Raw genomic sequence first — 26843 nt, forward strand, 5'->3', positions numbered from 1 at the left:
TGTTCTTGAATCTGCATGATTGCTTTATTGTACAAAAAGTTTCCAGTAACAGTAAATTAGTTTTCTAAAAAGGACAAAAAAAAAAGTTGTTTTGGATAGAAGCGCTTCACTAATTGCTTTATTTAAGCGCACACACACACACAAGTCTTATCTGACCAATTAGGTTGGAAGGTTTTTATTACCTTTAAGAAGCCATTAGCTAGGATAAAACACTGAAAGTACTTGTGTCAAAACAAATAAATAATGCTCTCTCAATTAGCAGAGACTGCGGTAAATTCGGTAAATTCGTTAAGAGATGAACACGGCTTCACGCCCAGGGTCGGCAAGTCAGCACCTCCCCCCACCCCAAATTAATAGAACAAGAGACAGCAGTGCTCAGTTCCCATCTCGGGAAAGATCAGGAGCTCCAGGGACCTGACAGGCAACGTCTACGGGTCCCCCCTCCAGCCCCGGTCAACAGAGCCGCGCAGGCCACGTCACTGCGGGCAGGGGTCCAGGCAGAGCCGGGAGGAGCCACCTTTGCCACCAGAGCCATAGGCAAGACGAGGAGAGAGAGGAGGACCCTCAGGTGCCAGGACACTAATCACTAACTTCCCCTTCCAGCCTGCATTGCTGCCGACCTGTCCCCAAGAGGAGGCTCAACAGAACAAGACAGTGTTTGGTGGAGCCTGGCAAGTTGGAGCACGTGCTCCAGCTGCTGCTGGTCTGGGGACACGGTGATGGCAGCAGATGGCTGGGCTTCAGCTGGTGCTGCCGGGGATCCAGTCAGAGGGGGCAGCCGATGGGATCCCACACAGGATCCTTCAAGCCATCCCTAGTCAGATTCATTATTTTACCCAAAGGAATTGAGTAAAAAATTCAACTAATCACCCTGTTCACTAAAAATAAATACAAATAAATAGTGATCCTTTCTTAAAGGATTACGTTCCTTAGAGGGTCAGTGAGCCTGAGCACTGGAAAAGCTCCCACAATAACCCTTAACACCACTCCAGGCTGTCTAGCAGGGGAGCCCCTCATCTGGACAGACCCCATCCTGGGAGCAGCTTGACTCCCTGAGCTCAAACCACTGAGGCTAAAGAGCCTACAGCTGCTCTCAAGGACCAAGGAAGCCCCCATTTCAAGGGCAACTGAGGAGGGGCTGGACCTCATTCCCAGCCTTCCTCCCTAGTAAGTAGCTGTCAGGGAATGCCACGCTACTTCCCGATATGCCAGGGACGCCTTTAGATCACTCCATGCCCACGTCAGTAATAGGGAACCAGGGACTGTCCAGCTTCAAGAACCACTTGGGACAAGAAGGCTGGGCAGTGTCTGGGTTTTAAGCACATGACCTGTTTGGACAACTTGAATCTCAGGGTTTGAGTTTAAATTTCTGGAAATAACTTCAAAGTCAATTCTAGAGAGACAGGTTATGTGACTGGTCCAAATAAAACGTAGCACACTTAATGAGGTCATGCTCTTTTAAAACATTTTACAAGAGGTAAAAACAATGGAAAGTCATCAAAAATGACACAAAGACCATTAAAAAAAACTATACTGGTGTCTCAAGACCCATTAAAACATGAACAACTTCAGGTTTCAAAGTTATCATCACTTTCCACATTACTCCACAGGTCCAGGAATATGTTTGAGCACCATATTGATAATAGGTAAGTGAACAACAAAGTCCTGCTTTGGAGACCAGATTCATGCTCACACAAATGAGGGGTTTTCTGAGCCAAGAGTTTCACAAACGGCAGGAATATGCCTACCTTCTGGGCATGTTCAATGGCAATGGAAGGGCCAATAAATCAAACCACTGGGGGAATATTTTACTTTGAAATGGAGTCATGTTTGGTTAATAATTTGAGACCCACTAATCCTAAATGGGGTGACCCATTTAAAATGGCCTCTGTGTAAATTCACAGTCCATTAAGTGGTGTCTGGCTTGAACAGGTCTTTATGTAGTTATTATATAAGTAATGGATTGAGCAAGGATGGTTGGGGACGGGCATGGGGACACACCGACCAGCTCTGGCGACTTTTCCAACACTGCCGAGTGCCCTTTTAATGTGAGGTTCTTTCAAATCATCAACTTTTGCACTTGGGTGGTTCTGCTTAGTAACCCCTTTCGGTTTATAGGAGAAAATGCAGTGCACAAATCTGAGATGAGAAATACTCCATTTACAATTAATTTAAACTTATGAAGCTGTTTTAACTGGCCCATCTAAATGTGTTAATTAACATCGATGATGGTTTCTTATTTTTCACACTTTGTTACTCTGATCATTAACAGTGATGGAAAAGTTAAATTAAGTTAATGGGGAACGGATTATAAATTCTTAAAGGATTTCTCAGTTTGTTTTCAACTGGAAAATATATAGACAAAGATGAAGAGGCATTTTTGCCTCTACGCATAAATTTCTGGTACCAAATTTCTTAAAAATCAGATGGTTTAAAAAAATTTTTCCAAAAATTCTTTAACATGCTGCTCAAACATGATTGCTTAGAAAAAAAAAAAAGAGCATATACAGGTATGATACATCAAACAGCGTGACGAGGCCTGTAAACATTCAACTGATATTTTCTTTCTTAAAAAAAAAAAAAAAAAAATCACTGAAGTGAGAACTCATCTCTATTCCGCAGCAGTATCCAAGGTCCTTCACGTCTTGACAATGAAGGAGAACAGATGCCCCTTCCCCTCGCGTGAGCACGACCGGGCCGAGGAGTCCATGGGGCCGCCACCGCCTTGGCTAGGCCGGGGCCGTACCTCTGCCAGAGCCCACGGGCGCCGGGCCTCGTACCCGGGGCCGCGCGCCGCACACACCGACCCGACGCTGCTCAGTGAGACTTCACGCCGACGAGGACAACAATGAGGACAATGATGACGACAAGTAATATTAAAATCACAAGCATCTTCCGATTCTTCTTTTGATACTGCTCTGCCTACAGAAAGAGGAGGGAGAAAAGGTCGTCATTCTCTCCAAAATCAAGTCTGGCTTGTTTCTAGTCCTAGCTTCTGGCTGTACCTGCACACCCAACGCCTCTGCCACCAGCTCCACCAGCACAATTGCTGCCATTAACTCCTAGGGTCCAGTCGACTCCCATGGCCCCCGAGTTCCCTACCTACAGGCTTCACGAAGCACCTGCTGGGAATCCGCCATCACCTGAGGGCCGCGGGAGAAGTCCAAGGCTCTGCCTTCAGCTCCACACAGCCCACCTCTCCTCACATCCCCCTCCACCAACCACAAGGACCCAGTCTTTCTATGGAAGCCTCTCGCTTCCAGACACGGTTCTCTGAAGGAACGCACAGCTCCTTCATTGAGAAGTCAAACTTCTGGCTCCAGTGACCCCAGCCAGAAGGGAGAGAATTGAGGGCCCCAGAAAAGCTCTTCTACCTCCTCTGAGTCTGGGAACAAGAAGAAATTCATCCTTGGAAGTATTGAGTTGGACAAAAAAGTTAATTCAGGTTTTTCCGTAAGATGCCATAGGAAAACCCAGACCGACTTTTTGACTAACCCAACAGAAACGGGAAAGTTGCCCCAGGGGGGCAGGTGCAGAAAGAAACCACCTGAGTTGAGTCATCCTGTGTGTCTAGTGACACCGCCTATCACGCCGGAACGTGACCCAGAGAAAGGAGAGGGGAGGAGACAGTAGCGAAGGTATCCCTGAGCACATGGGGAGAGCACATCCCCCACACTCCTGTAGGCGGCACCTCCTCACGGCAAAGGTGAGGGCAAAGATGAAAGTGAAAGCAAGGAGGAGACAGCTTGAGGGCAGCGCGTGCTAGGAAGGCCCAGCCTCCCGTGCCCACTTCCCCATCCCCACCAACCTTCTGACCAGCAGTTCTATGTCCTAAGTGAGCCCGTCCGCCCTCTAGGAGCCACTCATGCACAGGAGGAAACCCCAGGACATGTTCACCTGTCTGGAGAGCCTGGCCCAGGAGAAGTGACTCCAAGGCCCCCACCAGCCTCAGATGAGCGGACCGCCAAGGCAACAGACAGCCAAGCCCGAGAGAGGTCAGTACATGCTCACTCTTGTAGTCAGTAACCACCACTGAAGCCGACACCAGGTGATATACTTTAAAACCTCTCAAAATGATTTATAAAGTCGAACCTTAAACAAATTTTTTAGTTCCCACTAGATATGTACACCCCCGCAGAGAAAGCTTTTCCCCTTTATCTCTGTTGTATTACAAAACATGTTTTGCTAGTTTTTATTTAAGAAACTTCAAAAGTGATGCATAATTCAACAGCATATGAAGGCCCAGATATTACCGAGAAACTAAAGTTAGCTTTCACATTTTTAACACATAAAATGCAGCAACCAAATGAACCGAATGCTTAAATAATTAAAAAGCCCCCTGTGTCCACAAGGCAGACCTCCTCTTCCTCAGTGTCTGCTGGCGTCCCACCCACTCCCACCCTGCACATGGTAACGAGCATACAGAAGACGAAGGTGAGGGTTTCTGGTCAGACCTGTGGGAGGCCTCACCTTCCGTAAACCTGACACCATGGTCAGGTGCGGTCACGTCTACCACAGGAAATGACTGGTCTCAGAGAGATGACAGAGAAGTACATCAGTGAATCGAGAAAATGACCATTACACATGGCTAAGAGTACCGCTGTCCATGAGGGGATGGACAGAATTTACTTCATCTGTGAAGTACTGCATTCCTTCTAAAGAAAACATGCACCCAATTATATATAAGAGTCACTCAGCAGTGTACATATGTGTTTCTCATGGTTGATTACAAGATTTTTAAAGATGTTTTCCATTTATTTTTAACAAACATCATGAAAAACATTCCGGAGACAGCCATCAGATTATTAGCAAAGAATGAGAAAGCTAATACTCTCACTTCAACAGACTACTCTCTCCTCAAGGTGGTACACAGATATACTGTGGTAATTAAAAGAGAAAATTAGATTTTTATCTTCTCCAGAATGAATCCCCACCAGCAATTCATCAGAAAAGTATCACAACAAGGGAGGTCTGAGTCAGCAGCAACCAGCAGACAGAATGCGCAACACGGATTTTAACAAATACCCACTCGATCGATTCCCTAAAACAAGAGGGCCTAGCCAAGGAATAAAATATTTTCTAAAAGGAAGAAAACCCTGACTCTTTCAGAGTTTGCTGTCACAGAAGGGGGTTCTCAGCAACTTCAACTCTGCATGTGGGGTGCACCGGGATTCACTAACTTCAGGCAAATGGCCACAGCCCACATGGTGGGCTCTGAATAACACGGCAGGCTGCATTTTCACAGCCCCATCTAGAGCTGATGACAGAGGAAAGTGCCGGGGACAGTTAAGACAAAAGACAAGCCTCATATGAATTCTTGATTTGGGAAAACAATTCTTCAAATTCTCAGCCACTGAAAAATATGCCATTACCTTGTGGAGCTGTTTCAAGCCGTCTTCAGTTTTGATACAGGACTGCTCAACATTATAGTCGATTCTATCAAGGACGGTACCCTGGGTGATAAATGACAGTCACAGACAATCAACAAGCGCAACTGGGAAGATGGAGCTTCAGAAATGAGAGATGCAGATTGCAGGCATCGTCATCCACAGGATTATCTGTTCTACTTGACTGTGGGGAAAGGGACACCCTGTCAGCTCTGGAGTCCATCACCAAGCAGAGTGAGGTGCTCGGTGGCAGAGTGCTGCCATCAGCTGCAGGAAAGCCCAGCTCTTAAGAAGAAAATACTGACAAACTGAGGTTTCTTTCTTGGATTTAGCCACTACAGGATACTCCATATTCAGGCTTACTGGGGCTTTAAGAAATATATGGTTCAGTGGAAACAGGATCTGAGTGGTGAAGGGCTTGCTTCTGTGCCCATCTGTGGCTTAAACTCGCAGGTTCAAGGAAGCAGAGAAGGCCAGTTAAGTCAGGCCTGATTAGAACGAGGTCTGGAAACTGACTATCATGTCTGAACATCTCCATGTGCCTCCATGGGTCAGAGCAAACACAATTAGCTCCAACACACCATGTAAAATCACACGTTTGCCTCCAGGAGTTTTGCTTGTAATTTTTTAATTGCTGAGTTCAAACAGGAAGAAGGGAACACCAGGCTCCATGGAAGGAGGGGGCTCTGAACAGAAGTGTGCTGCGTCGGGAGGGACAACAGCACGAGCAGTTCCGTGAGAGCCCCGGGAGTAATTAACCTAACTAGATCTTCCACAGCCTCGTCCGCTCCAGTCTGCAGCTGGTTTCGGGGGATCAGGACCCAAATCCCCACTGGCAAGATAATAAAACACCCTAATCAGATTGTAACAGTGAACAAACAATCTAATTCTACTTGAGGGCTAGTGGTTCCAGTTGCTGTTACACAATAACCTGCCAAAATTAGATGGGAAAACTTATCCATCGTCAGAATCACTGCTGAGCGTGGACAGAGCCAGCCAGGCCCCCGGCATCAGGTGCTCCTGGGAGCAGCCCTGGATGGAGGCAGAGAACGTGAGCACTGTCACGGACACCTGTTTCTCATCTAAGAAATAGTTTATTAGTGTTTTTATGGGGCATGACAGCAGTCTGTATATAATTTGTACACATATATACATACACACACACATAGTGAGTTGGGAAAGTTCCCTGGAGTAGGAAACGGCAACCCACTCCAGTATTTTTGCCTGGGAGAATCCCATGGACAGAGGAGCCTGGCGGGCTACAGTCCATGGGGTCACCAAGAGTCGGACATGATTTAGCACACACACTGTATACACATAGAAGGAATGGGTTCCAACTGCTTTCCTGACAAAAGTGCAGAATCGAAAAGCCTGGGGAAGAATGGGCAGTGGGCAGGAGAGCCCACTGACAAGGCGGGTAGACACACACACCTGTTCTACGATCATGGCTCCCAGGTCCCTGAATATCTCATTCAGGTCGGAGATGGACTGCACGATCTGGCGGATCTCCCGCTCCCGCTCCTCCACCAGCAGCGTGTTCTGCTCCACCAGCACTAGCTGCTCGTCTGTGAAACCCTAGCCAGACAAAGAGGACGAAATGTGCACATTAGAATTCTTCCCAAGAAAGTGATGGTGTATCATTTTAGATATAACTTAAAGAAAATAAAATCTGAAACTATTTCTATAGAGCATATAAGACACAAGCACTTATTTTTTCCTAACAAGAAAGATCTGATCTCCCTGAATCAGTGGGCTCTAAAGCATCACCAGCCAAAGCGGGGGACAAAGAGAACCTCTTGTCTGCAGCTGCCCCAGGGCCAAGTGGCAAGAGCACCAGGGAGAAGCCCGCATGTCTCAGGGTTCTTTCCGGGAGTGGGGTGTGCAGACTGCTTTCCAAAAGGTTCTGGAAGGCAGCTGACAGGGTCTCCCTGCAGTCTTTGGAAAGGAAGAAACAGTATGGCCCCCATGACTGTTCTCCCACCAGCTGCAAAGCACTTGATGGATGTGCGCACCACGCAGTACCAATCCATCTGCATCTCAGGGTAGTTAAAAGTCGGCTAAGAGAAGGGAACAGAGCAGAGCGCACATGCGCAGCGGGCGGGTCTGCGGCCCTGACACATACCCGGTCATACAGAGTATTATCCTCGCCATCGTCCATCAGCGGTACTGATGTAGCAAAAAAATGCTGGGATCTTTCCTCTCGATTCTTCATGCCTATCGTGGACAGGAATTCACTTTACTTGAATACGTCAACCATCCTGGTTACTGTTCCACCATTAAAAGGGGGCATCTAGAGTAAAACTCAACAGTCAAAATGGAGACATTCTTAGCCACTTTAGAAGCAGCCCTGCTCACCTCCAGCAGAGGTGGGGGACAGTAAAGGACCACAACCATGCAATAGCAGGCAAGCATTCGGGGTTACTTAGGACAGAAATCACACTGCAAATGTGAACAATTCACTGGATGCCAGGTAAATGACAATGCAACATAATCATCTGAGACTCTCTAAGTGAAGCAGAAACATTTAACTGCTGTTAAAAAGCATTTAAAAAATTAAGTATTTCTCTCTAAAAGTATCTCTGGTAAGAATTCCAAGTGGCCCTAATCAAATTTTAGAAGTAGTAAACTGAAAGCACAAATACAAATATGCCAGTTGTCAGGACGGAGAACTAGCTTTTGGGGGAGCCTATGGGGATATCACTGATTACAATGGCAATACAGAAAAAGCCAGTTTATGGGTGCTCTGAATGAGGATGTAGCTGAAACCTGACTTCTCACTATTTGGGACGGAAGGGAGGCTGGGAGAGAATGTGTCTGCTTTAACTATTCCCAGGTAAGGTGTTCAGACAGATAGGCAAATATGAAGCTTCAACGTGATTCCAACTATTTTTACCCATTTATCAGCAGCTCCCACTAGCCTAACACCTAGAAAACGATAAGCTTTTAAAATATGCTAGATTGATTTTCGACTACTTTAAACTTGACAAAAGGGTAAGTTTCTCTTTTGTTTTTTAATAGGAGGACTGTCAATGCCCCATGGGGTGGCCTCAATCTGGATGTGGCTCCCACCGGGAGCAGGAGCTACTTTCTCCCCCGTGCGGTTAGGAGGATATGCCAAGGCAAAGGACAAAACAGAGAACTAGCAGAAGAGGAGGACAGAGACACAGAGCTGCCCCGTGACCCGAGCGCTGGGACGCTCATCACTCAAGAGCCTGGTGCGGGTGGACACTCACGTCGGAGGTAGCCGGACTGTGCGTGCCGGAAGCTGGTGGACAGCTCCTGCAGGGCCTGGGCCAGCGAGGCCACCACGTTTCGGAGGAGCCGCTCCTCCTGCTCTGAGCAGGCCCGGCGGGCCCGGCTGGGCAGCGCCTGCACCGCACGCTGACACCTATGGAAGAGCTGGGAGGACAGGGGGCGCTCACAGTGGGCCAGGGGCCCCAAGATGCCTGCATGCCTGAGTGAGACACACAGCGGCTCTGGTCGCACAGGCTGGCGCTGAGGATGGCCAGGAAATTGGAGCTGAGCCAGACCCGAACAGATGCTGTGTGGGCACATGCCGTGTGCATTGCTCCTCACAGCCTTCTCATTTAATCCCGACAGCCACCCTAACTAGGTATCTTTACAGATAAGAACACCGGGGTCTGAGGAGTTAAATGAGAATCATACTACTGTTAATTGCTAAAAGCCAGGACCCAAATGCTCTTAACACCCCAGGGCTTCCCCACCCACCATGCCCCATCTCTGTGCAGCAGCAACCCAGGAGATGTAAACAAATGAAAAATGTAACTGCTTGTTTACACACTAGTCACACTGCTTTTTAAGATTTTTAAAGTATCTTTTAAAAAAATCTTTATTGAATTTGTTACAATACTGTTCCTGCTTTATGTTTTGTGTTTTTTTTGGCAAGGGGGCATGTGGGATCTTAGCTCCCCCAAACAGGGATGGAACCCATGTCCCCTGCGTTGCAAGGCGGATTTTTAACCACTGAACCATCAGGGAAGTCCCGAGTCTCATTATTTTAAAATTACTCAAGTTTAACATTTTACAAGAGACACTTCCAGGAGGCTGAGTTTCTCTGGGATATTAAGAGATTCAGTCTGGGCAATGGCTTCTCATCTGTTCAATTACAACTACCCTTTTTTAAAAAAAAAAAAAAAACAAGAAAAAAATTTGCACACTAGTATACAATAGAAGTTACACATCTTAAAATCAAATGATTGAACTCAATAATGCTCTGAATTTAATTTTCAGATCAATCCACAGTAGTACTTATGAAAAATCAAAAAACAGTCCCCACTCCCGCAGGAAAAGGAGTGCAGATGCTGAAACCTGGAGGAGCTCAGGGCCTCCTGGATCCCTCTGTGAACTTCAACCTGGGAAGCGAAACTCTAGGAGTCATTTAGCACTGTACCGTGGCCCGGCTTTTGAGAGGGTGAGGAGGGCGGGAGACCAAGTTCCCACCTGAGGACCCCTTCCCCCCTCACCTGCGTGATCTCCTGTGTGGTTATCTCGATGGCATGCTCCTGCTCACTGCTGTCATCCAGGGTAGGTCGATTTAAGTGCTGGTCATGAAGGCTGGCTAACTCCTTCATCTTCTGTTTAATCCGCCCAACATCATACTGTATCTAAACAAATGAAATCCCAGAGCTCCACTCTCCCTCCAGGTGTCTGTCTGCCTCTGAGACAACCAGCTACACTCAAGAGTACGGAGCTCAGTCTTCAGCCAACTCATCGTTGACTGAGCAACCTTTAATTCAAACCACCAGACATTCAAATACCACTCTTCCTGGTTACACAGTTCTTCAGTTTCTTTCTGTAATTCAGCTGTTGTTTAGTCACTAAGACATGTCCAACTCTCATGCGACCTCATGGAATGTAGCATGTCAGGCTCCACTGTCCATGGGATTTCCCAGGAAAGAACACTGGAGTGGGTATCCATTTCCTCCTCCAGGGTATCTTCCCGACCCAGGGACCAAACCCAAGTCTCCTGCATTGGCAGATAGATTCTATACCACTGAGCCACCAGTTACTACTAAAACCAAAATCACAAGCATCCCACAGACACACACACCTTTCTTGTGGTGTGTGACCTGAATAATTCTAAAGCTAACACACTTAAAAGGACATGCATTCAAGCGTAGCCAAATCAATCTTTATGGCAGGTATCTTAAAACATGTTAATGTTATTATTACCTCAATAAATAAGAGGGTGAAACAAATATTCCACTTACTTCATCCACTCCATCCACCCATTTAGGAGGGGACCGCTTTGTCACACCAATTGCGGCTTCTGGGTCCAAGCTAATGCCTGACACCAGAGCCATGCGATCATCAGCGAGCTACAAAGAAATAAAGGGACATGAAAAAATTATTCAAATTCAGTCCAGACAAGCACACTGTTACTCCATTTTAAACGTTGCTCACTAAGACACAGAAATACAGGAGCAAATGCACTTGCCTGGATTACAAACTTGCTTTTGATACTGCTAGGATATGGAACTGTTTTCCTATCTTTCCACGTACCACGTCTTAACTTCCTTGGACATACTTGTGAATATGAATTTGACTTGATTTGGCTTTGGAAATGTAATGAAAAAGTCAACAAGAGACCCTTAAAAGAAAAACCTTAGTACTGTACTATGATGGGATGGCATGAAACTCAGCAATTCACTTGATCAGACGCGTTAAAAAAGAAAACACTCTAGACTGTAAATGGAACGAACAGAAACATTTCAAGGTTTACTTACAGACACTTAGCTTATTTCATAAATAGGGCTGATCCAGGTATCTTAGTCACAAGATCATTAACCAGATGTTAAAATGTGTAAAAGAACTGCCTAAAACAGCCAGCAAGTTATCTACCATTTGGCAAAAGCAATCCTTAACATCTCAAGGCAATCTTACACTCATTCCCTTTCTTTGGTTAAATATCCACAGGCAGCATTTTCCCTTATTTTCAAATGATCTCCATAGTACTTGTTTATTTTACCTATGTAATACACTGCCTTAGAAAGCTTTTAAGAATGGGAGGGAAATCACAGGTTTGGTGTGGTTAAACTGTTCTATTGCCTAGAGGCAGAGAACAGCTGAAAGGATATTGAGGTACCCCTCCAGAGTTCAGAATTTATAAATGCCAGTTTCAAAAGATGCAAATGATGATCAGAAAATAAGGGAAAACAGCATATAAAAGTCTGCTACAGGTAGGCTTTGTACATTTTCTAAATCGCACTGCAGAACTGGGTAAAGAATGTATATTGCTTTTCTTCACCCCTCCCTGCATTTATCTAAATTTATTTTTTCACTCATTCAGCAAATACTGTTTTTTTTTTTCCTAACAATAAAGGAACAAGGCAAAATTTTTAACATCCTCGGATGAAGGGGGTAAAAAAAAAAATCACATAAAGAAAAGCCTAAATCAAAAGAATTCTTCAAGCAACAAGCCCCAAACCCGGAAGGGGAGATTACAGCAAAATTCCTAAAAGCACATTGGAGTCTTGCGTCCGGCTCTGTCACAGCGGGGGAGGCACTGCCCCCGCTGGCTCAGGGGGCGCGTCTGACGCAATGCCCACGCTGAAGGGACCAGCCGCCCCAGCAGTGCTCCCCCGGCATCTGAATCGTGATCAGGCCCAGCGCCTTCCGCAGCGGCGTGGACCCTGCGGGGCCAGTGTCCTTTCAGGTCCCGAACAAACGGTGCGTCACCCCACCTGCGCTATCGGGGCTCTGCGTCTGTGCTGTGTAATTCTCAACCACAGCCACCTTGTTTGTTTTTAAGAGTTCACTAATAGGAATTTTACCTTCCTTTTATTATTTTAACCCTCACATAAGCTAGGTGAGCTAGGGGCTATTATTCCAATCTATAAATGAGGAAATTGAAACCCAGAAAAGTTAACTAGTTTGCCCAAGGTCACAAAGCTATTATGTGACAGATTAAAACCTGGGTTGGCTGACTCCAGAAGCCCCAATCACCCCCACCAGCTGCCAATCACTTTGGCAGGCCCATGAAATACAACTGCAATTTGCTAAGAAAATGTTATCAGGATAACAAGCCCTCACCTTCAAACAACAACAACACAAGACACAGTCTTCGGATCCATTTCCCACCAGCGATAACAGGGACCACAGGATAGGCTCGGCTGAGCACAGAGGCATGGACAAACTGGCCTCTCTCAAGTTCTGCAGATCCTGCCCCTCACCCCACGCACAGCTGTGTATTCCTCAAAACTCGCCCTAAAGCCACCGAGAGCCGTGCAACCCTGTAGTGGGCACAATGACCAAACCAAAAGTGACCAGTCACAGACCACCACCCAGCATCTGCTGGCTGGACGGCAGGCACGGGACACAGAGCTGCTGCCTAACTGGAGCAGAACCTAGACCTCCAGCTGTTCACACAAAGTGACACCTGTGGGTCACAGGATTTCCACTGTGCCACTTTATCATCTAACACACTGCATGTTACTATTACACCAAATCTCAGTAAAATAATAGTAGTAACTTGTTTTATTAAGAGATTCTAAACTCACAATTTTGTACTGTTGTGACTGTTAACCAAAATACACTAAACCAGAAAAGATACAGAGGCAGTGTTTACCTAAGTTTATCTGCAAGGTAGTATCAATTTCTCTGAAACAAGTGAGAAATTTTTATAATTCACATATGAAGTCAGTTGAAGTGGATTCAACTCTTTCTTAAGCAGTACTTCGTTTTACATAATAGACGTGTGTCTCCCAAAAATGCACATAAGAGTGTGCACACATATACCCTCTTCGGGTGTCCCAAGGAAGCTTGCTGGGGACCAAGGGGAGAGAGAACTCCCCAGCTAGCCAACCCCAGCTTTCCCACAGGTTGTATCAGGATTGTGCCAATGAGACAGAACAGCTGATTCTCTGAGACTAAAAACTTTAAACAGGGAATAATTTGTCCCCTTTATGATATCGTCTATAGCAAGAGTTTATCATGATAAAGAAAGGCAACCTTAAAAGAAAAGTGTCGTTTATGTGATCAGAATTGGCTTGTAATATGTATCACAGTATGTACCATTTTTTTAATAAAGACTGTTTTAGGAAGGGAAAATCTAATGGAAGGTAGCTATCAATTAAAACTGGGACTATGAACATTAAAAAAATACATTTTAAATGCAAAACAATCACCCTTTCAACTTCAGAAACCTCACTTTCCATTTCAATGTTTTCTCATTTTTAAGATCCAAAATATGTCCGTTTCCAAGCTGCTATCCAAGTCAACTCAGGCCTTAAAAAGCTATCATGTTGTCACTCACTTTACTTGCTGCTGCTCCATTCCATGTACCCCCAGTGAAGAGACGATGATGATCACTAAAGCTTTTCTTAACAAACTTATGCTTCTGAAGCTAAAAAAAAAAAAATCTTTCCATGTTTTTTAAATAAGAAAAAATATATAAATAAAATTGTACTCATGAGAATTAAGAATCCTTATCTTTGTGATTTGTAACTCATGTCCTCTAAGAACTATAGGGCGTGTGACCCCACTCCAGAGCTACCCAGCTCTACTGCATCCGTACAGGAAAATTTCAACGGTTGCTCACAATGGCACGCCGGCAGGCTGCTTGTTCAGTTCATCAGTTATCGGTGCCCTTGGTCCACTTTAGACGTTGACAACTGTCCCTTTAAAGAACACCTGCCAGCATGGACAAGTGCTTGATCTATGGATAGAAAACACACATACACGCACACACACACACGAACACAGTCTTATAAATCTTGCTGTTCCAACTATACAGCCTTCCTCCTCTTATAAAACCCGATCTTTATGAGAAGGCTGATTTAGTGTTCCATAAGATTAAGGATATGCAAAGCCTCTGGAGAGATTAGAAAAGTCAAATATATCCACACACACACGCACACTCATCTAAAAAAAAAATAATAAACTAAGTTCAGTCATAATGCACTGGTAATAAGAACCAATACTGACAATTCTGGATCGTTTGCGGCAACACATATTTAGAAAGTCCAGAAGGGACGTTGACCAACACGGCCTGGTGGCTCTGGTTTCCACCTGAGACAAGGTGGGCGTGTACGTGGTGCAGTCAACTCACTGTGCTGGGATGGCTACCAGACATTTAAGGCTGAAGAAACCTCCTTCCTTTGAGGGAGTGAAGAAGCACGTTGTATAAAAGAGTTGGGGGCTATCAGCACCATAGTTTTTTCCTTCTAATCTGTGATCGTTTTAAAATAGTGTTTACCTTTTCTGATTATGAAAGAATAAATGTTCAAGACAGCCATTATTTTACGTGTGCAAAAAATACAGAATTAAAAATTCTGACAACCACACCACCCAGATAAAATGTTGCTAGGTTCACTAACCTTCCTTTTCCCCCCTCAACTTTCATATACAAACTTAAAAAAAAAAAGTAGGAAACAACTTGTCTGAACCCCGACTTTCAGCCCAATGACAGACCTGCAGAGAAGACGGCTCCCTGTTCCTCAGACACGGATACCAAGGGGCTGAGACTCCCCTTCTCAATGCTGCCCCCAGCAGGGGGACCAGGGAGCCCGCCCGTGCTGGCTGGCCAGCGCTCTGGCCACTTCACCCTGCCCTTCCCAGGCTATGTGGCTTGGGAACCTGATGCTTACATCTTGTAATTTTAAAAATCATTCCTCCTACAAATTAAAAAAGCCAACATTTTGGGAGACCACTCTGTCTAGGTGGGGAGTAGATGAGAGCAAGGCCAGACACTGGGCAGGGGAGTGACGGGGGTGGGGTTCTCCTGGAGCACCCCTTACTTGTTTCTGGAGAAGAGCAGAGCCTGGCATCCCCAGGGTGCAGCAGGCCACCCATGTGGCCACCATGACAGTCAGGACAGTGTGCTTGGGCCTCACCGATACAGGGACGGCCTCCACTGGACCCACGTCGGGGGCAGCTGGAAGCCTGACTGCGCCCTGGCAAAGCGCCCTGGCAAAGTTGGGACTCTGGACGCTGTTCCCAACACACGGCCCCGCTTCTTGCTCGGCACCGGGCACGCAGTTGTAATAAACACACACTCATAATTAGGGTGTGAGTCAACAATAAATGCAATGAATGAATGAAACAAACATAAGACATGTCATGTACAATTCACTCCATAACTGACATGCTGATTCTGGACAAAGGACAAGAAGGGGAAGTGAGCGGGTGGCGGGCTGAGGGGCCACGCGGCCCCAGAATGGACAGGCTGGGCCTCCGGGCATGTGGCCGGAAAGGTGGCTCTCCACTCTGGGTCTCCGCTTCAGAATGTGGCAAAGAGAACTTGGGGTGGGGCGGGGGGAACCAGTGTCTGGAACTTGCTGCCTGAAGAGGAAGTAGGAGAGCCTGGAAATAGGTTCAGACGGCAGAGCCCTAAGGAAAGATGACCCTGAAGAGCCGAGTGGGAGAAGTGTTCAAACTTGGGCCACTGTGGCTGTTTCCCCAGCACTGCCCACCGCCCCCCCCCCCCCCGCAACCAGGGCACACTTCTTTTTGGGGGCCACAGGTCCCACGTTTCCAAACCATTCAGCACCCATTCCTAGATGGATGGGTTTGGTTTTCAATACTAATTGGTTCTTAATGACTCAAGCAATAGACACGCATGGTTTAAAACTATTTGCCCGACCTAAGAAAACGGTCGGCAGTTTCCCTTCCACCCCAGGCTTCCTGGAAATTACCCATTGTCAACAGCTTCTTGTGTCTCTTTTCAAAAATCTCTTAAAAGTGCTCACAAGCCTGAATGTGAGTTATTTTTCTTAAAACATAAATAATTTTTTTTAAAAGAGTGGGAACTGCAGTATCCATCATCATACATCAGGCTTCTTCCCACGTGGCCCTGCATCTGGGAGCTCATTGCCCTGCAGGCCTGAGACAGGCTAGACCCTTTAACAGGCACAGCAGTGGGAGCAAGCGAGGCTATACACTTCATGTAACCAGCTCCCTGAAAAGGATCTTCAGGCTGTTTCCCATCTGCAGTTATTATCAACAAGTAAGGGACCCCACTGGTTTCGAAGACAGTGGGCCTAACCCCACTTCACAGTTCATACTTCCAAATTAAAACAAAAACCAGGGACACCCTCCCACCCTCAATTTTAAAAGGGCCCTTTTAAAAACATATATCCTGAGGAAGAGTATTTCCAACCCCCTCCTGGCTGAAACAGATAATAGAAAACACAAAACCAACCATCACAGTTCAATCTCTTTTTCCCCCCACGCTTTATTAGCACGACTGGAATAAAGTGCTGTGAACACGTACCCTCTCCATCTTCCGGGAGAATTGCTAATAAGTAATGAAAAGGCCAAAATCGTGCTGCTAGGAAGGGGGCCACGTAACCATTAGTCAGTCAGCACGACCCGAGGGTCACTTGCTCCGTACCGGTGACACCTCAGCAGACAGCTCAACAGGTCTGGTGGCTCTGGGGCCGGCTTCCTGAGGGCTTCTGCCAGACATCACGTCCTCCTGCACCACCACCACCCCGCCCCCACGACCCCCCTGCACAGCCTGGGGAGTCAAGGGAGCTTCGTGCATCATCTGAAAACTATCTGGCTGATTTTAAGTGGGAGAAAGCGTTCAACCTTTACTGCCTCCAGAGTTGAGACACTTTCCCAAGAGTAGCAGATACTGTTACCAAGCCCTTCTCTAAATCGTCAATTCACCTGGTGTGAAAACACAGTAAATGAATCCTAAGGATTAAATTGCAAAACATGACAAGGAGAAGTAATCATGACAAATGCTAAAATATGTGTAAACTCTGTTAGCATTTTACATGTGACCAAAGATTTCAGAGAAACAGGCATTAATTGTATACACTGACATTCAAAAATATTGAAAACACAATACCTCATCCAGCTCCTGAAGAGATATGTTGTTGCCATCAGCCCATCCAGTTAGGGACAGCAGTGGGAAAAAAACCAAACAAAGGATGGGGACAGACAGACAGACAGATAAGGGATGGTCAGTTGAGAAAACACTGAGATTTCAAGCAACTCTAAAGTTGACTAAAAATACAGATCTACTAATCAAAGATTTTTAAAAAATCTCCCCCTTTTAATTCTTCTTTTAAAAAAAACTATATCAATATTTAATTTACTGTGTTTTTTACTTTTATTTACTGTGCTTGTTTTGGCAAAAGAGGTAGGAATCAAACAATAAACAGTTGTAAAAATTAAAATACAATAGAAATAAAACATACTTGTTTTAAATGCAATAAAATATAATGGTATTTCTATTTCACAAATGTCAAATAGCATATACAATATTCTAAATTTCCCTTAGGAAGACAAGAGAGCAAAGCTAAAACATAATTTCATTGTGTCAAATAAGAGTAAATTTTAGTGTGTAAATCAGTGCTGCAAATGCAGCAAAATCAGAACGTGAACAGCCCACAAGAATTGTCTATGGCCGTATTCAGATGATATTTGAGTGACCACATATGTAAGGGCTCTGCAAATTAAATCCCGCAGACACGGCTTCCTCCGTGGCAATAAGGAAGCCGAGAAACCACTTGTCCCCGGAGAGAGACACAGGTGGTACAAGAAAAGGAAAACTCTCCCCATTTGCTTGGCATGTATTATTATAAGTCTAGGAGGCACACTGTTACTATAAGGCTATTATTAAAAAAAGTAAAACAAAACCAAAAGGAGAGGTTTGTTTTTTTTTTTTTAAGAGGAGCAGGAAGGAAGAAGCATCGGCAGGCAGAAGATTAAGTTTCAATTTAAAAGGAAAGGATCTTTTTACGATCAACATGGAACTCTATTTTCTGAACAGATCTTTACTAATGATAGATAATCTGAACAAATAGGTCCTTTTTTTCTTTAACAGTATTGATCACTGAAATACTTAGTGGTGAATTTCAATAATCAACTGTGTTGTTTTTTTTTATCTTGAGCAGTAAATTTAGAAATTAAAAAAAACATAACTTCCTTATTTAAAAATTAATAGTGCAAATGAAACTGGTCTATCAGGGCCAAAATACTATTAAACAGTGACAGTAATAACAGTGTAACCACACAACATTCCTCCGTGTAAAAATTCAATTAGCTGACATTATAGAAAGCTGAAAGGCCCCTTCATTCCTTCTACAATTTGCCGTGAGAGCAAGAGAACTGTATTTCTGTGTATACCCTGCCATGACAGCAGTACTGCAAGATGCTAATAGAGGAGACAGTGTCAAATGGAAATCTGATTTAATTACCTTTTACTTTAATAAAAGAAAAACCTTAAAAAAAAAAGCTAACATTTTCAGCACGAAAGCACTGAGGTGTTTTTATTAATAATACAAGACACAGGCAAAACCCCTAATTCGTTATCTCAACCTGCACATCTACCCATTTTGCAGGGGTTCCTTCTAATCTTCGGAAAAGTATTACTGCAAACCCTGGTTAAGATCTCTGCTGCACAGGAGCCTGGCCTCTTGGATTATTAATGAAGCTCACAGCCTGATCTCTCAGTCTCTGCAATTATTAGTTAACAAGAGGTGAAATCAGAATCTTGGGTATATTTTTCTTTTTTTTACAAATAAGAAAATCAAGTTTTAGAATATATAAATTCATTTCCCCAAAGTCACAGGGCTGAGATTCAGACAGACCCAGGTGTTCAGGCCTCTTTCTACCCCACCTTCCAGTCTCTCTACTTTTACCAGCACTTCAGGGGGTTACTAGTGATAGGCAGCTACTACCACATCACGAACTAGATTCAGGAGATTATCTTTTTGAAGCACATCAATCCCTCCGACTTTGCTACTTAAAATTAGCAGGTTTCAAAACTCCCCCTGCCACCAATTCACCAGGAAACTTTGTCAAGACCTGAATTAAAACATTTAGAATTACCATCAGGAAAAACCAAAACAGAGCCAAAGAAAAACACGATACTACACATCATCACCTTCTAAATCTTTATAATGTCTAAATCTAGGCTTCTGACCTGCCAATGGCGTGCAATCAAGCAAATACTGAAAACTCCAAGCAGCATGTGGAATTTATAGTCTAAAGAACTTTCTACATAAAACTGAAAAATAAGTGGAAACCCATCTGTGTTTACTCAGGAAGTCTGGAAAAGTTGAGCAAAATGAGTTGGAAATACAGGTCTATGCTATAGTGATATTTACTTTATTTCCATTACTGCCAAAATAAAAGTTTGCTTCACTTTCATCCAACAAAGTACCCTTATTCTCAAGTAAGCCTCTCTGCTCAAATGGAATCTTTAGAAACAGAAAAGCAAATAGATCTAAAGAGAAATATACAATGATTTCATACTTGGATTCTAAAGACAGGGGACTAATTTTCCAACTGACTCGGCATGGACTAAAACTTAGAATCTTCAATGTGCAAGTTAAAATGGACTGGCGTGATTGTAAAGTGAGATAAAGAAAGATGTTATAGTAAAATATATATATATATGTATATGTATACATGTGTGTATATATATTCTTTTAAATGGGCTCCTCCTTTCTCCGGGCCCCACAGCACATGTCCGGGAAAAGCTGCCAGCACTCCTGTGGCCCATTGGGCAGCAAAGGCTCGGGGCCAGGCCTGCCTGTGTTCCTACCCCAGCTCCCTGGCTCGCCCTGTAGGCACCACTGAGCAAGTTTCCTAACTCCTTGAAACCTGTTTCCGGATCTGTATCAAGAGGAAAAAACAGCAGCACCTGCATGATAGAGCTCTGTGAGGACCAAGTGAGGCTACACGTGCAGGACAAGCCCCAAGCCAGGCACATAGTCAGCGCTCAATAAATCTTGGGCTTGTATCACTGTCAAGACTGAAGAAGGACTTCAGCTTTCTTATAACCATATTTAACCTTCAGTCTTCACCCCCCCCCCCCCGCAAAACACACTTATGTGTTTTATTAAAAATAATGTGCTACTTTCAAACTAACCTAAGACCAATTAACTTCAGCTTCCATCTATAGATTGTGTATTATTTTAAAGCAGAGAATAGACTGGGCAGTAAACACTGACAAAGTAACTCAAGTCCCCTCATCGGATCTTTTTCAGGAGATGAAAGGCAATCACACAGGTCACACAACACCTCATCAGATCGGAACAGCAACCCAGCATCTATCTGTCATTCGTTTAAGACTTTACATAGTTTTTTTTTTTTTTTTTTTGAGTGATTATTTAATACTATAAATTCTTAGCTTCCTAAAGCTAAGCTGCCTGTAACTTTTTGAATGAGGTGTTGCCTTAAAACCTGCACTTGGCAGATGGAATGTCAAAGCTACTTCTCCACAGTACTAGAGCCACTTTTGAGGATTTTTGCGGTAACATCTGGCTGGTGGACAGGGCAATGCTGTTGACTGTGATTTCCTCCTTTTCAAATTAAAGCTACGACTGCACGGCTTGGTTAGGAGAAACAATGCATTAAAAGAGAATCTGAGAAAGCACTGCCGAATCCACAGGACTTACTAGAAACCTCCCCTAACTCAAACCCTCAATTTACAAATCAGGCAAAAGATGTCAGAAGAGATTAAAAGCTTGCCCAGAGACCTACATTCCGAGTCAGCCAGAGTGTGACTTGGCCCTAAGTTCCCAGGTTTGGAGTCCAGTGCGCTTCCCTGTATTTCATGCTGCCCTGAGGCACAACCGTGATGGGCATCTGAAACTGAGGCCAAAGCAGAATGAATGGGAAATGGCCAACAGCTGCACTTTGCTGGGAGTCTAAAAAAAAAAAAAAATAAATCAAACCCCTGGCCTTTCACAATTAGTTTTACTAATATCAACACAATGGGGAACACAGTTAAGTAGAATTTTGTTCAGTTCTGGGCGCTGAACTTTAAAATGCCCACGGGGAAAAAAACAAAACAAAACAGAAAACTAGACTTCTTGCATAGGCAAGAAACTTAACCTCCCTGCCTGAGCCAGGACTGCTGAGTTAGAGAAACGTCTGGGGCCCAAGCAAGCTGCATGGTTATCTGTCCTGCAGGAGAAGGAAGGGGCTTCCTGTGTCAGAGGCCCTAGGGGCCAGGCCCATGGCTGGGATCACAGGATGCAGGACGCTGACAGATGGGGTTCACGGAGGCAAGGGCTCTTTGGTAGTAAGAGGGGGGGGGTGATGCCTGCCGGAATTTCCTATCCCCATCGCAGAAGGCAGTCAAGGCAAGCAGGCAGAGGGGTTACCACAGAGGGGAAGTTGGGTCAAATGACCTTTAGGTCCCCCCCCACCCCGGGCCCTTTGGACTTTATTTTGTCACTGCATATCCTCCTTCAATTCCTGCTTAGCTGTGACATATTTGCCTGAAGGATGCAAAAACCTGTTTTAGTGTGCATTTATAGGTGCACATGATGAACCGCACCACACTCAGCCACCAACTTCCAGTTTTTCCTCCAAGGATGTAAAAAAAAAAAAAAGCCTGTTTAAATTTTCTAAAGAATATACGGTTTTATGTGAGCTTTGTTTTGAGGTGTGTCATACGCACATTCATGCACAAACACCACTTTACAATCAATTTCCACAGCTTTCACCCAAAATGAAGTGAAAATTCAGGCTTAAAACTAAAAAAAAAAAAAAAAAAAATTAGATGCAATTTATTTCTAATTGTGAGATAATCTGCCCACCCCAAAATCAACTTCTACAGCCTTTTCTTCTAACTAGAAAGTAGAAATCTCAGTTTATGATTTTTTTAATTAAGTTACACACTAGAGCTTTGTTGCTTCTTTTTTAATTACATGAGTTTTAGTAAATATATACAAATTGTTATTTTGTCTTACTTGCGTTTTCAACATGACAGGTATTTATTTTTTAAGTTTTTATTTATGCTTTTTCAAACACCCAGAAAAGTATGTAAAATGGCACAGCCTCCCCTGAAATACTCAACAGGAGACTTGACAATTAGTAAGTAACACTCTGCCTTATTTGTTTCCTTTATTGTGTGTGTGGGGGGGTGGTGATTAACTATATAAGGTAAGTGATATTTGGACATTTCAATAGTAAACATTTCAGTAGATCTCACTAATAAGTCTAACACATTTATTAATTTAAATTAATTTCTTAATATCACCTAAAACCAGTCAAATTTGACAGCATTCATTTTCTTTGATTTGCTACAAGATTTTGAAATTTACAACTCAGAAGCAAGGTTTTTAAAATTTGTATGAGCTAGATATGCAGTGAAAAATATTAGTTATTTAATAAAGTTTTTAAAAATTGTGTTAGACATGGCTTTTCCCCAAAAATGTTTACATTTTTTCAACTTGCAGAAAAGCTAAAAATATTGTACCCTCTATGCAGTCATGCTGTCTTGCCATATTTGTTTCTGTGTGTAAATGTAGAAATGGTTTCTGTAGAATCAACTGCAAGCAAGCTGAAAATATAATAATTTACCCCTAAACACTTCAGAAATCTATGACATGCCATGTGTTTTTTAATGCACACAAAAATATATATAAACATGTGACTTATTTAATTCTAAGCTAGGCAAACCATGTTTGTTTAATTGCAAAATCTATTTTTAGATAATCTGAATTGACTACAAGGATTTTTTTTTTAAGGACATTTTAAAAGATCTTATTCTTATAAGGATCTGAGAAAGATTTTAAATAGTCAAACCAATATACATAACATTTTCAATGGTACATTATGTAGAAAATATTTTTTAGTGTTCTGAATTAGGCATGTATTTTCAGTTTGACTTAGAAATCTATTTTCAAGAAAATGTCTGAGTTAGCTAAATATACGTGTACATTTTCTGACATATCTATTTTTCCAACTTGTACACACGAGCTATATATTTTAATTATATGGTTTAGTTATATATATATATATTTAAAATTGCCTAAGAAATCTATTTAAAAAATAGGTTTTACTTAGAGATGCACCTTTAAAAAGCTGCCGGCTCAGACATCAGGTTTTTAAACTGTCTGACCAAATGGTTAACAACAACAAAAAAGCCTCACGTTATCCTATTGTTTAGTGTATTCTGAACCTTATATGATTAAAAATTTTAAAGCAAACATGTTTTAAAATCAGTTAAAAACTAATATTTTAGAAATATTAACATGAGTTTTAGTTCTGTTTTTTTTTTTTTTTTTACTTTCTACAAGGTAGCATAAAATCAAGCCATTTGAGGAACATGCAATTTTTACATCTTAGCAAAACTAAGGGTCATTGAGGATTTTTTTTCCCCACTGAATTTCTACTCTCTATTTCTTAGTTTATTTCAGGACATTCTTTTCAAAATTAGTGCTGGAATTAGCCTGTTTTCAATTTTGCACTTACTTCAGTATAATACCATTTTTTTTTTCTTCAGTTTACAAATGTAAAAAATCTTCAAATTCTCAAGTAACTGAAAACCTACACACACTCGGTCGGTCCCTGTTTTCTATGCTTTTTGATTTAAGTTTACCATGATTTTATTCCTAAAGCTGCTCACACAGTTTACAATAGCTTTTCTACATAAGCAAGATGGACAAATACATTTTCCTTTTGTGATTAACAAAAAGGAAAAACTGTCTTTGTAGGTGCTCTGTCAATAATCAAGACAGATGGCCAATTTTTTTGTGAAGCATTTAGATCAAGTCATAAAAAATTTAAAAGGAATATAGTCTGTAACAGGTGAAGTAAGTGTCAGAGCCCCAAAACTGCTTATGTCAAGCATAATCCCCAAGAATCCAGTCTTGGGGTGATTTTACTCTCCCCCCAATGCTGCTTCTATTCAAACCCAACCTGTCTACAGCCAGGAGCCCCCCTTACAAATTAGTTTCCTATCTTTTCAATTTAGGCTACCCAGGGCTCATCATCACCCTCTTGTTTAGACCATCTGCACCCACTTCCCTGTTCAACAGAGCAGGAGACTAAGGTTTGGACTGGGAAAGTAGCCCTTTATCATAAATAAACAGGAAAACAACAGTCCTCCTTCCAGGTCCTCCCTCTAAGAGATTCTACAGCTGGGCTAAAGAAAGGTTCAGGTTAATTAAATTAAAACGGTGGGCTATTTGGGGGGTTAATTTTCACATAAACACCACGTTCGTTTTAAAAAGTTCCTATGGAAGAAAAAGCTTCATTTCCTGTCTGGGAAATAGAAAACGAAGAAGCAAGCACCTTACAGCCTCACAAACAAGAACCCCCATGAAAAACAGCAAAGCAATTATTCACAGGGAACACGGGCACATAGAGGGCTGCAAGACCATTAAAAAAAAACAACAACGAAACCCCCCCCCCAAAAAAAAAAAACAAAAAAAACCTCAACTCCCTCTCTAGGGAGGAGGGCATCGTTCATTTTCAAGGATTTGGATCTGCCAGCCTGCAAACCGACCATCAGAACCAAAGTGAGGCTGTCTGCGGGGGCAGACGGGGGAAGGAGGGGGCGCTTAAAACAAAACGGAACAAAAAGGCTTCAGGAAAAAAAGCCTCCAAATCTCAGTGCTAAAACATATGTAAATTGGAGGCGCCGGTCGCGCGGGGACAGCCAGGGGGGGTGGAAGGGGGAGGACGGAGAGGGATGCGGAAGTGAGGAGAGCGTGCAAGGCAGAGGTGGAGCAGGATCTAGATGCTTCTTCCCCAGCCAGGGTTATCGAAGCTCGCGGACCCCAGCCAACAGACCCCGCATTTCCATGCTAGTCTTATCTTCTTTTTTAAACAGAGAGACAGACACAGACAGACAGACAGGCAGAGCCGCAGTGCACACAGGGCGTGTGTCGGAGAGGCCGCCTGGAGACTCACCGCAGCAATGCTACGTGAATGCAGAGGGCTGGAGGTGGTGTGACTACTCACTTGCTCGGCTAACAGCTGCCGGTTTTGGATGGAATTATTCCGCAACAACAAGAAAGCGTCGGTTAAACGCCTCGTAGCCATGTCTCACCCTTTGTGACCCCCAGCTCGGGGGCCCCCTGCCCACTTAAGAGTCCAGGTTTATTCCCTTTCTTTCTCTTGGCCTGGCCTGGTCCCCTTCGCAGGCCTGCAGCCAAGCAGGTGCTGCTCTGTGCTTCCTCTGAGCGCAAAGACCCCTCCCCAGATAACACCTCGGCTTTCCAATTGTCTGACTCCCCCTACCCAGGGCCTGCCTTCGATCTCTAAGCACTTAAATCCCCCCAATCCTTGCGTTGCTAGCCAACTTCCCAGAGACCCCTCCCCAATCCAACCTTGGATCTACAAGCGTCTAACTGGCCAATCCGGCTTTGGACTGGGAGACTCGGAAGCCCCCTACCACATCAGTCTCTCACACCCCCTAGGGCCCGAACCTCCTATGTCTAACTTGGCTCACACGCGTCTGGGCCGTGCTTTCAGGCCTGCCTCTGGCTCAGTTTGCCCTCCAGAGGCCTGAGAGGCCTGCTTGAGGGCCCCCTTTGGACAACCGAGCCAGGCCTGGGCCCTGAAGGCCTGCTGCTTCCTGCTGGGGCCTGGTCTGAGCCCTCTAAGGCGGGGGCCCCGACCTCCTGACCCCTTCCCTTTATGGGTGGCCTGGTCCTCCACTGCCACAGCAGGCTGCCGGCCTCCAGGAGGGCAGCAGAGCCTGCCTCCACGGCCTCCTCACTCCTCTTCTCCGGCTCCCTCCATCCCCGGATCAGACTGCTGCTCAGCCCCGGGGCCGTTTCCGTGCTGTGGGTCCTGGGTTCTGGCGTTCCCCCCTGGCCCTCTTCCTGTCCGTCTCTCGAGAGTGCCCCCCTGCGACGTTCACAAGGCTTGCTCGCAACGTTCCGGGCGCGGGAGATCCCTACCCCCCTGCCCCGGGGCACAGGAGCGCTCCGCCCTCTCCCGGGGTGCAGCCGGGACGCTGGGTTCCCCCTTGTCAACTGGGCCCAGGCGCTGAGAGCGGGCCTTCGGGCAGGCCTGAGCCTCGAGAACGTGGGCCCCACGTTGCAAACAACTGCCAGGGGCCTTGGCGCGCTTGTCAGAGTGGAGTCGAGCGGCAGGCAGATTTGGGCTCCAGCAGAGCCGAAGTTTGAGGCGCGCGGAGTTGGGGCGGGAGAGGAAAAGTTGGAGACGACTGCCTCTTGGAGGCCGAGCACGCTCCACTGCAGGCGGCGGCTCGCGCTCGCTTTGTTTTTTTTTTTCCAATTCTGAAAAAAAAAAAAAAAGAAAAGTATCAGGAAAACAAGAGTGGGGGGGTGGGTGCGGGGGAAGCAAAAGCTTCAGCTAGAGCTGCAAGCCGCCTGGGCCGTGCCGCCACCCGCAGTTGGGGGGTCGTGGGGACCTGCCCGGCTGCCGCGTTCTGTAGGGGGCACTGCAGGGTTGTACAATCTCAAGTGGAAAAGTTCCCCGAAACTTTGACAGCCCCCCGCCCCCATCCACTTCTCCCCGCCTAGTGGGCCGGCGAGCCCGTGTGCCAAGCCGGGCCCCGCGCCCCCCGCACCCGCAGCCCGCTTTCCCGCCCTGGAATTGGGTCGGGGAGCCCCCCCGCCACCCCAGCACTTGGTTGCGGACTCGGGTTGGCGGGATTTGGGCAGAGCTGCGCTGGGGCGCGTTGGAATCGAGTCGCCCGAGCCCGAGCGCGGCAAGCAGGGGCCAGGTGATCGCCCCTCGAGCGAGGCCCGAGTCCTGCGGGGT

At 44.9% G+C, this 26843-nt stretch overlaps 1 protein-coding gene across 4 annotated transcripts; it reads right to left on the minus strand.

Annotated features, from left to right (window-relative positions):
• On the minus strand, positions 1 to 25917 carry STX16 (syntaxin 16). 4 transcript variants are annotated; one of them, XM_065921707.1, is made up of 9 exons: positions 25071 to 25917; positions 20853 to 21019; positions 10619 to 10726; positions 9872 to 10012; positions 8621 to 8786; positions 7510 to 7601; positions 6819 to 6962; positions 5373 to 5453; positions 1 to 2922 (listed from the first exon to the last, which is right to left on the minus strand). In XM_065921707.1, the coding sequence occupies exons 3-9, from the start codon at positions 10709 to 10711 to the stop codon at positions 2818 to 2820; spliced, it is 822 nt and encodes a 273-aa protein (XP_065777779.1). In that variant the 5' UTR covers positions 10712 to 10726; positions 20853 to 21019; positions 25071 to 25917; the 3' UTR covers positions 1 to 2817. The 4 variants fall into 4 exon arrangements, with proteins under 4 accessions (XP_065777779.1, XP_065777777.1, XP_065777776.1 ...); XM_065921705.1 differs by lacking the exon at positions 20853 to 21019; XM_065921704.1 differs by lacking the exon at positions 20853 to 21019 and having other exon boundaries at positions 25020 to 25917.
• Between the last annotated feature and the right edge of the window lie 926 nt (positions 25918 to 26843).

This window comes from Muntiacus reevesi, chromosome 2 (assembly GCF_963930625.1).
Source record: "Muntiacus reevesi chromosome 2, mMunRee1.1, whole genome shotgun sequence".
In the NCBI taxonomy this organism is placed as follows: Eukaryota; Metazoa; Chordata; class Mammalia; order Artiodactyla; family Cervidae; genus Muntiacus; species Muntiacus reevesi.